An 11,275-nucleotide genomic window follows, 5' to 3' on the forward strand; every position below is an offset into this window, starting at 1 on the left:
TATAGACAATTCCTATATGATGTATCTACACTCCTGAAAACCGGAGATTTTCTGTTTAGCTTCAAGATTGAAGATGGTTATATCAGAGATGAAATGCGATATGTCACTGTTTCTTGGACATCTTTAGTCTGAAGATCGTAATGAACATCCCCGGGTGCTTCAAACAAGAGGCTGCAGCTGACCAGTCTAGCAAGTGAAAAGTATAATTGCCATTTTGTGCGAAAGTACATTTTGTTTCTTGCATTTGAATTGTTTTGGATTTTCCCTTAAGTACTATAATTACAGTTTTTAGGTGTAATGTTGAGCAATAGAAAAAAAATGGTATCGCTTTGCGCTTTGTTTGTTTCGCAAATGATAGACTCAGGCCCAATGCGAGTAAAACTGCACACTCAGGCATAAAGTTTAAAAGAGCACTAATGGATTTTACGAAATCAACTAAGAGACAATCTTGATAACCGAGAGTACTACATTCCCAATGAAATCTAGCGCGTACGCCATACATACAAACGTAGTGCTTATAAAAAACACGTTCTTAATCTGCGAGATTGATACACGGACGATGACGACTTGCGAAGATTATCTTGTTTATATCCAGAAATAACATTTCGTGGGTGAGAAGAATAGCGGCCGCAAGTGCCACTGATGTCACCTGCAATATCTCCAAGACAATGGTTGAAATATTGAGATCACGTGGTAAACAACGTCTCCAAATGGTTACTGAAGCGACGTTGCCTGGACATTGAATTTACTATTTGGACGTCCTCATTGACTTCCGTCTACTAAACTATGAAACTTTATCCACTTGTACGCAAACATATGTGTGCTCATACGTAGTTGTACTCATTGGGAACCTCTAGACTAGTCGAGAGTACTGAATGGGAAACCACAAGCGTATAATAAGCTCCATGGCGCTATGCATCTAAAATTACACATGCATGCCCGCCTGTAGTGTTTACTAAACAAATGAGATTGGCCGACTTTCTGTGTCTTTTCTAGAAAACTGTCGGCTTTTTTATTTACTAATCAATAATATACGTTACTTCGCACTCTCTTATGTATTGCAAAAGGCAAATAGTGCGATAACACCAGAGTATCTGAAGCACACCCACATTAGCAGGTCTAGCTGCGTGTGTTGATATTTTTCAAGATTGCTCGAGTCAGTTGGAGCTTGGCCTTCCAAAAAAGAATACGAACCGTGTTGAATTCCTAGTGGCATTATAAATAGTTAAGTATTTATTTTTAGTCGATTTGTTCTTACCGTTGCCATTGAGTGCAAGCCTCATTAGCCTGAAATGCATTTGGCGGTCAGACGAGTGCGTTCCTAATAGTTTTGCAATAGTAAAAGTACTCGAGTGTGTGTTGAGAAGTGCGAGCCCCACATGGTTGCGAGGCTCTTATGCGAATGTTTATTATTCTTCGGCTGGACTATTTTGGGATAACGAAGGATACCAGTATCTTCCGGGAGTGCAGTACGGGGTACGATCCGGACAACTCTGCATCTTTTCCTTCGGAAGTATATCGAACGATGGAAGTTCAATGGACTTGGATCATCTACGATAGCTGCTTAGCCCGAGTAGTGTCTCGCTTTGCCGGCTGATGGTTGTAGCCTAGTGTTCGGCCAGAAGATAATGTGTGGGATAAAGCTCGGTGGCTCGTGTCAATTTTATGAGCAAAACATATTTTGTTTTGACCATTGGTCCTCAGCGGTGATAATTATAAAATATTTGAGTGTGGAGTATGACCTCTGGTGAAGGAGACAGACAAAAACCATCAGCTAAACAAGCTTCCGAGCAATCTTTTCATATTTGATTAAACATCATTATCTTGGCAAGTCACGCTGATAACATTGAAAGCGTGCGAAATACTATGATAAAATAGACTCTGGCCGGTTTTATATAAAAAGAATTCGGAAACCTTTACCTAGTTTATATGAGTTTTTTATTAAACGGTTTAATAGCAGTTAATCTCAGCTGAGTGAAAAGTGCACTCTACATTTCCATAACGTACTGAAAGCACTGACCCCGCTAATATTGTATGAATGTTTCTGCAAACGTTTTAATTGTAACAGTGCAACATTGCTATTAGAGCACCATATTAGTCAGAGACCCTTTTTCTCCTTTGACAAAACCGAACAAATGTTTTGATTTGCAGCTTGCCAATCACTTAGTAATTAATTTTAACTCTAGCTTATAGAGGCTGCAAGTCGAGGAGCGAATACAAGGGTCAAAACATACCTATGTTTGTTTGCTCTATATTCCATGTAGTACATAATTTCAAAATAATTGTTCGTTGTGATGATTGCACTCAAGCTGATTTTTAAGGTTTTGTGTAAAACAAAACCTTATTAAAATCGATTCACTGTCTGTCTGTCACACGCACGTTTCTCCAAAACGGCTAAACCGCTTGGAACGAAATTTGGTGGACAGATAGGGACTATGAAATCCCACGCATGCAGCGAGTAGCATAAACTTAGGTAGAGCTTAAAGGGGGACTCCCCATACATGCAAAGGGGGGATCCAAAAAAATTTTTCACCGGACATAATCGTGTAGGGTATCAAATGAAAGGTCTCGATTTACTTTCCGCAACTGATATTAATTTAGTCGTGAATTGCAAAGTGCGTGAGTGAGGAATCAAAATGTACGCATTTAAAGTGAGACAAGACTCATTTTCGGAAACTACCCAAACTAAAAATCCGAAAAAAATCATGATGAAGCATTTAGATGAAATCTAGGCCTCAAAATATGTCCCATTTCCATATCTGCTCAAATAAACTTACTAATAGTATATTACCATCTTTTAGAAATTTACTGAAAAACCCCCCTTAAATTCATTCTAAGATCTCCAAATTTTGTGTCAGCATGGAGGATAATATTTCGTATATACATGCCAAATTTGATGAAAATCTGGCCAAGACAACGCCAAAGTTATAGCAGTTCAAACTTAGCGACTTCGCGCGAATTAACTCCTTCCAAAGCCATGCAAATAAGACGCTGACGTCATAATTAACATGAATAATTGACCAGATAGCTGAGTGGTTAAAGCGCAAGGCTATCGTACGGAAGGTCGCTGTTCAAATCTCACTGGTGGCGGTGGAATTTGTATCGTGATTTGACGTCGGATACCAGTCGACTCAGCTGTGAATGAGTACCTGAGTCAAATCAGGGTAATAATGAGCGCAATGCTTGCCTCCTACAGTGTACTTACTCTAATGTACCGTTAACCGTCTTGAATGAAGTGCTCTAACACACTTCAAGGCTCTGATCCAACATGGATTGTTGCGCCAACGATTATTATTATTAATTGACGTTCGCGTTAAATATTAAAATCGCATTAATGAAGAATCTATTTATCTGCAGCCCTTTTTAAGGTTTTGTGTAAAATATTTATGTGAAATCTAATCTTCGAGAGATGTCCCATTCCGGTATCTGCTCAAATAAATTTGCTAATAGTATATTATCAACTTTTAGAAGTTGACTAAAAAACTCCCCTTAAGTTCATCCTAGGTGTACTAAATACAATAATCTAGCATCGGCATAGGGGACAACCTCGTGCATACACATGTCATGTTTCATGAAAATCCAACTATTAGTGTCAAAGTTGTAGCAGTTCAAAGTTATCAAATAAGATGCTGATGTCATAATTAACGAGATTAATTGAGAATCGAGTGAAATATTAAAATTTTGGTTGATGTGATTAAATTCTTGGCATTTGCTAATATTAAACTCAGAGTGTGGAACGTATGAGGTTGATTATTATCAATACAGGGGTTTCCATCAAATGATTTATTTAAATCGCTTTCTAAAAAATAAAGGGCAATGGAATTTTTAGCTATGTGACACAAAGCTGTCGTGCTGTCGCTCCACACATCTTTTTATTTTTCTTCAGCGTTTGTCGTCAATGTAGGTGAACGCCGTATATCCTAAGCTGATTGAAGGAACATTGTAAGTTCAAAATAATTTCACATATAGAAGCAAAGGCTTTGGAGAGATATTTAGGAGATACTGAAAACCTACAGTATTTACTAGGAATGACAGAATAATGTAATATGTAAAATCAATATATTTTTATGTATATATTATCGAAAAAAAATTCAAACGAGTTTTTCTCGGAAGAACATTTTTTGAACTCGTGAGACGGATTTTTGGGGTTCTAATCTTGCAATTTGAAAAAAACCAAAAAATCTTTGATTTTCTAGATAAAATATTAGGGGATATACCTCTGAACTCATGCACATGGAAATTCACTCTACAATTTTTAGGTATGTCCCCTAGAAAAATATCTAACAAACATAACTCATTTTGAAATTTTACTCGATATTTTTAGGAAGTTCAGAAAATATCTCACTGTCTAAAACATGACTTTGAAAGATTGAAAGTTTTAGGAATTTTTGTTTATGTTCTTCAACACATATTTTATGATATCCCAAAGAACACTTTTCAACAAATATTATAGATTCTTAAACAAAAATTAATTAAGGGGGTCATCCCGTGTGTCGGATCCGCGGAATTGAATTTTTTTTTCGGCATCAATTTAATCTAGATATAGTGTAGAATATATGGGCAAAGTGATTTTTTGATATTTGGATTTTTTCGGAAATTATAGTATTAAATACGTGATAAGTCACATGCCAGATTTATGTCGATCGCCGTAATAAAGTTCGTATTTATCGGTTCGAATGATGTTGGAATGACTTCGCTAAAAAGACAGGAATTGAAGCCAAGGCTGTACATGTGTTTATTCAAAAAACCTAAGGTTTATGCATTAGGTATAGCAGATTAATGGCCAGTTAAGGTTTTATGGCTAAAAATCGCATTCTACTTTTTAAATGCGTTTTTATCGAAACTGAATGTTGAAAATCGGGTGCCACCATAGCTTAAAATCTATCCAACGAAATTATTTGAAATTTTCACGACTTATTCGGAACATATTTCTACGGTCCGCAAACTAGGATAATTGCGATCCATTCAGTAGTTTTTTTTTAATCATAATTTATGGTGAAAAATTCGTATCTTTATCCAGTTCTTCACAAAAAAATATATTTTTTGTTAAAATAAACTCTTTTTTGCCTGATTTATCAGGATTCATCACAAACAAAGCGTAAAAACTCGAACTATGTATTAACCCTCGAGTTCATTGTTTTTTCTCTCAACTAACTTTCAAAAGGTACCTTTGATCGCCTGGTACCATTAATTCCGTCAGGGATTAAAGAAAATCATCAATGTTGTTTGGCTATAACTCAGCTTCTCTGGAGTTTTAAAGGTCCTTAGTTTGCTTACCTGAAGTGTGATATATTTCTTGAATAAAATTTAATAGATCCGAAATTTCTGATACAGAATTGATTATCATGACTGCTATATTCTGGGAATCAATTGTTTCTCTTTCTAATGTGCGATTTTTCTATTTTTTGGGCTTTCCCATGGTATTTGATGTCCTTGTTTTATTATGCTTTATCACCGTTTATTCTATGTGCAGGTTGCTAGATCTTTTTATTCATTCTCTTTCGTAGCTATGGGGACCCTTAGGTGTACCAGCTTTTTTGCCCCACGTTTGTCATATCGCACTCCGGGAAATTAAATTTACAGATCCTGCTTTCTTCAGTTTTCTTTGTAAAATTACGACTGACATTCCTCGTTGCTTCAGTAAACTTTTGAAATTCGGTACAAAAAAGGAAAATTTCAGGTTACAACTCTCATGGAAAAATCACGCCAGCTAAATTATCTCAATGAAATCCAAAAACGTTAAAATCTCCATCTTTCACATTCACCTGAGGAAAGGATAAACGGAAGGAGAGGTTGCCTTCACGATATTGGAACAACAGTCTTTTCATGATGGCTTAGACATTATTTCTTAGTCCTGACGTCAATCGCCTGCACTCGCAATATCAAACATTATCTTATTTAACATTGAGACATGACTGTTCAGTAAAAACTATCAAATTTAACATACACCTTTTAGAATATGCGTCCTCCCTGGGGTGGAAAGGAGAAGATTCTCCCCTCACCCGTAATAGAAATATCAATGAAAAAATGGATTATAAGGAAGCCGCATAATTTCATCCCAGACTCCGTTTTCCAATTATAATTTTCGCCCCGGGCATGGATTTCCTCACTACCCCCGGGCGTATGTACTGTATTTCTTTTCCTCCTCCTAACTTTTACAGGCTGATATATCATTTATTCTGTCGAACAACTAACTTATCTTTATAAGGCAGAATTTGGAACCCACACGCAGAATCTTACTCAGGCATTATGGTCATGTATTGACATCCAAAGGAAAAATGTCCATCCTAGTTGTCTCGTTCTATGATGTAGTGCATATCCCATCGTCTGAAACGTGAGTACAAAAGGTATTGTCCTTCGGTTCAAAGCAACATCATTATTGTGCATTCTATTTTTATTTTGAGTGAAATAAGTAGAGCAACTCATGGCATGTGCACTTACCCCTCTGATGATGTTGCTCTGCGATTCCATGGGATATATACGGGGCAACGACTGTGTTGTATTAATCATAGAAGGAATTTCTACTGTGAACCATGCCTTAACCTATAAATGCGTACATATGGGTTTTATATTTTAAGAAAGCACCGGACAAAATTTCAAAGAGATGGAAGAACTGCATCTTCAATCGCCGGAAATAGCTTTTTTCAGTGACTGCATCTGTGACGCTCTACAATTTTCACTCGTCGTACACATTCTCTTCTTGCTTCTTGCAGTAGTCATGCTCGATGAGTCAGGGGCCAATCTGAATGGATGATTTAGACTATTGACTCGAATTGTGTACATGCAAAAAAGAAATATTCGTACAATTCGGTAATCTGTCGATGTACAAGAATTGCAATTCCTTGCCGAAAAGTTGATTCACTCTAATTTGCCGGAATTTCGGATAATGTGCACTGTTATTGGATTTACATTCAGTTTCATATTTTTAGTATTACCTGGATAATAAAGGTTTGCGTATGGTTTTGTTCCGGAAATCTCATAAAAATTCCACAACCTCATACTGCAAAATTAGAACATTTCTATGGATTCGTTTCACTGAATTGGGTAGTCTGATTGGATTTATATTTATTACTTTTGACAGTCGCGTGCACAAGCTTTCCCATAAATCAGCATAATATAATATTGCAATAAATGATTTTATCTCCACAAAGTTATGATGGATATTTCGAAACGATTATCTACACACAACATTTTTTGATTTTGGTATATGTCTATATCGTTGCCATTCACCCTTTGGTGGGGCATAGCCCATCAACTATACCTACGCGCCATTGTTCCCGGTTACATAAAATGCCATCCCCGCGACTTCCCGAGACGCTCTTACTTCTCCTCTATTGTTATGCGCCGGCGCCCATGGGGTGATCCACTCGTCGGCCATCTTGGAAGAGTGGATTCCACTGAATGGCAAAGCAATTGTTGTCCCTCCTTAATATGTGACCTATTTACTACCACTTCCATCTTTCGATCAGTGCGTACAAGTGGTAGGACAAGTTCTTCGTTAGTGTTAAGCCAGCGCACTCGGATAATATGACGCAGACAGGTATTGAAGAAAACTTGGACCTTGTGAGTAACAGTGGAGCTCGCTTTCCATGTGTTACTCCCATATAGCAACACTGAAAGCACACTAGCGCCGTCTCAACTTAATCTTGGTGTTAAGATGAATTCATTTCCAGATTTTAAACAGGGCAACGAAATCGAATCCAGTTCGGTGCCACCGTCGGCAGAAACCACGCTTTCTAGATATACAAATTGAACGACGTTTTCGACGCTCTGCCCATTAATGCAGATAGGGCGAGTGCGTTGACCCGTCAGATTGAGAACCTTGATGTTGTTGGTGTTGAACTTAGGAGGTCGCCGCTCTCCAATCTTGCCATAAGTGGCGGACGCAACGCACCAACGAACGTAAGCGATCATCAGATGGGGATCCCTTCCGAGGCCGATATCAGCGTCTCTCTTGTTACGCGCATCCAGGAGACGACTCCTAAATCTACTGCTGGTAGTGAAGTGGTCGATCTGGTTATTGTACGGCGTCGGTCAGTTGGAACCCAACCGACCCTATGGCAATGTCCCACCAATGACGAGGGGGTGGAAGTTGCAGAAATTGGCAAACCTCCTATTGCCGTTGCGGTTGCCAAGACCGTGTTTCCCCATCACATGTCCGAGCAAGGTGTTGTCAGATCCCACCTTGGCATTCAGATCACCCATCACGATTCCAATGTTACTTTTAAGAAGCCTCCCTTGAACTGCGTTTAATTATTCGTATGAAGCATTCTTCTGCACTACATCGGAAGACTCCGTTGGTACGTAGCATTGTAAAATTGTGATGCTTCTTCACATAGACCAAACTCATGTAGTTAGAAGTCTTTCAGAAACCGGCTCCCAGGCCAAGAGAGTGCGCCTTCCGGTAGCCGTCAGAAGCAAGACGACACCGGATTCGCGTCTGCTACCACTTAGTTTTTAACAGTATGAAAGCACGTTGCCGCAAGAGGGAAAGAAGTCCTCTCCAGAGTCCCACCATCTTACTTGACTTAGGCCCAGAATGTCCAGCTTATATTGCTGGCATTCCCTCTCAATTTGAAGAAAGCGAGCATTCTGAGGACACACACTATCGTTATCGAGGAGCATGTGCACATTCCAGAAACCAATCATAGTCTGTTTCCGATAGTCAAAGGTCGTTGTCGTGAAGTGATTTCCTTTCCGAGGTGTTATGGACGTTTCGGTAGCAGTAAAGTTTCAAAATTTGGAGGTTGCTGGCCCATAAATTTCTGTCCCTTTTAGTCACCTCCTACGACAAGTAGGGAAGACTGTGAGCGTATTCTTAAGCCCCAACTGGCAGGGCATATGATATACAAATGTTATAAGACAATCCGTAAATTGTTAAATCTTTTCATTTACCAAAAGCTCCCGAAATTCCTGGATAATATTTACATGCGTTGATGCAGCAACTGTACATATAGAGCCATCTATACCCACCGATGAACGACTGTTAGACACAAATCATGTTCTTACCGTGCATTGCGTTCGATTTCAACCATCCACCCGCCCTTTATTTGATTCAAAGATCGATCCTCAAAATTAAGTGGAATCAGCCCGCAACTCGTCTTTCAAATAACCATATGCAAAGCACTCGCTTGATCCTTACAATGAAAATAAGCAGCGAGTCGACCTAACGGTGTTTTTATATCAAAATCAAACATGCAAATAAGCCATAGTAAGTGCAAAGACATATCCTCTCCTTCATTTAGAGGTCATGAAAGCTTCAGGGATACACAGAACCAAGCCTCGTCATGATTAATTGCGCCAGTTGTTCGATAGCGTCGCGAGGCTCTCAAATTTCCGTTCGACGTATCAAGCCATCGTCGTTTTGGTTGGCCATTTGGTCGTTTGCCATCGACTTCGGTGTTCAGACTGACCTTGGCAAGTAAAGTAAATTTTGGATTTGAGATGTTCGTTGATACGTCGACTACAAGCTACTACCCTTGTCCATTTTTCCACATCCCGTCACATCGACTGAAATGAAAGGCCTATCTTTTCTCAGGATGCAATGTCACCATTGAATTAAAATGGAACTCTCGCAGCTTTTAAGATGCATAGAGCCTAGTCTATGAAACAATAGACACATCTCTAAAAAATCTATACACCCTCGCTGGGATTCGTTTTGAACCTCAGCGGTCAAGTGATAAATAGGTGCTTCAACTCGTCACGTGCGCGGATTGCTGGAAATGGTCGATTGACTTTTGGTGTAACATCCAACCCAAAAAAGCTTAGAAATTTAAGGAAGTTTGAAAATTTGATATCGGATACAGATTACTATGTTAGGAGCTCATATATGCTTTTCGTCAGTGAAATACTGCTTCTAATGAGTTGTTAATTTTTGCAGATAAAATGGCAGAGCCAGAGAAAAAACAAATTTCCTTTCTAAAAAGGGCTGCAATGCAAGTCGCAGCTGGAGGAAGTGCTGGTTTCGTTGAAGTGTGCATCATGCAGCCACTGGATGTCGTGAAAACTCGTCTGCAATTGCAAAGCAAACCCCCAGCAGCAACCGCTGCATCAGGTTCAGCAGCGTCTAAGGTAATTTATCAAAAGTTTGAAAACACAATATATTCACCTACTCCACCTATTATGATATCATCCAGGTTTATTACAAAGGGGTATTTGACTGTTTCGTAAAAATGTACAAACACGAAGGCATTTTATCATATTGGAAAGGAATTTTACCTCCTGTCATGGTGGAAACTCCTAAACGAGCTTTAAAATTCGTATGCTTTGAACAGTATAAACCCCTATTCATGTTTGGATCGCCAACACCAACTCCCCTTGTAAGTACAGATGATACCAGAACACTTTCGAAAAATTCATTTAGACTTTCTCGCTTGCAGGTCTGGGTGCCGGCCTGACTGAAGCTATAGTTGTAAATCCATTTGAGGTAGTGAAAGTTGCACAGCAAGCTGACCGATCTCGCATGAAAGAAGCACCAACTACCTGGGCCGTCACAAGGCGAATAATCAGAGAAGAAGGATTTGGACTCCGTGGACTTAACAAAGGAGTAACTGCAACAATGGGTCGAAACGGCGTATTCAACATGATCTATTTCGGTTTCTATCACAGTGTCAAAAACATTATGCCCGCTTACGAAGATAGTACAATGGAATTTTTACGAAAAGTCATCCTAGGCTTCACATCTGGCACTCTAGCATCAATTATTAACATTCCTTTCGATGTTGCAAAGTCTAGGATACAAGGACCTCAACCTATCCCAGGACAAAGGAAATATCATACAACTTTCCGTTCCATTGTGCTCGTTGCGAAAGAGGAAGGTGTCGGAGCGCTTTATAAGGGACTTGTGCCAAAAATTATGCGACTTGGTCCGGGTGGCGCAATCATGCTTCTAGTTTTCGAATATGCTTATGAATATTTGGAACATAGATTCGCGTAATAAGCCTGTGATAAGGAAATAATAAAGAAATGTTTTTTATTTGCACAACTGAAAGATGATGACTTTTCATAAAATTTAAGGAACGATGGAGTCAGCTAAGTAATTAGCATGCTTGCTGTGAACTACTAACTGAGGCACACTATAGCAATGGCGTCGCTGCGTTCGGTCAATTTGTTTACTTTTGCTTTTAAATCAATTCATTCACAGATATTCATCTAAAATTCCGTGGGGTAATTGCATCTTTAATTTTTGAGTCGGATATATGTTTAGAGTAGTTTAGGGGTCGAACCTCGAACAACATCGGGGTTAGTGCTATAGTCTAGTTAGTAGAAATAAAGT

General features: G+C 39.0%; 1 protein-coding gene across 3 annotated transcripts; it reads left to right on the plus strand.

The window, feature by feature from the left end:
* The first annotated feature begins 1,084 nt into the window (after positions 1-1,084).
* Positions 1,085-10,990, plus strand: LOC119654919 (mitochondrial 2-oxodicarboxylate carrier). 3 transcript variants are annotated; one of them, XM_038060566.1, is made up of 4 exons: positions 1,085-1,225; positions 9,881-10,071; positions 10,137-10,319; positions 10,364-10,990. In XM_038060566.1, the coding sequence occupies exons 2-4, from the start codon at positions 9,886-9,888 to the stop codon at positions 10,934-10,936; spliced, it is 942 nt and encodes a 313-aa protein (XP_037916494.1). In that variant the 5' UTR covers positions 1,085-1,225; positions 9,881-9,885; the 3' UTR covers positions 10,937-10,990. The 3 variants fall into 3 exon arrangements, with proteins under 3 accessions (XP_037916494.1, XP_037916495.1, XP_037916496.1); XM_038060567.1 differs by lacking the exon at positions 1,085-1,225 and adding an exon at positions 1,295-1,313; XM_038060568.1 differs by lacking the exon at positions 1,085-1,225 and adding an exon at positions 1,360-1,476.
* Positions 10,991-11,275: the final 285 nt, after the last annotated feature.

This window comes from Hermetia illucens, chromosome 4 (assembly GCF_905115235.1).
Source record: "Hermetia illucens chromosome 4, iHerIll2.2.curated.20191125, whole genome shotgun sequence".
NCBI classification, from domain to species: Eukaryota; Metazoa; Arthropoda; class Insecta; order Diptera; family Stratiomyidae; genus Hermetia; species Hermetia illucens.

Excerpts from the sequence above, each read along its gene's own strand:
- LOC119654919 (XM_038060566.1), top strand. The coding sequence starts at position 9,886 with ATGGCAGAGCCAGAGAAAAAACAAATTTCCTTTCTAAAAAGGGCTGCA. Across the intron at positions 10,072-10,136 it reads CAGGTTCAGCAGCGTCTAAG|GTTTATTACAAAGGGGTATT; the intron begins GTAATTTATCAA and ends GATATCATCCAG. Across the intron at positions 10,320-10,363 it reads CGCCAACACCAACTCCCCTT|ACTTTCTCGCTTGCAGGTCT; the intron begins GTAAGTACAGAT and ends AAATTCATTTAG.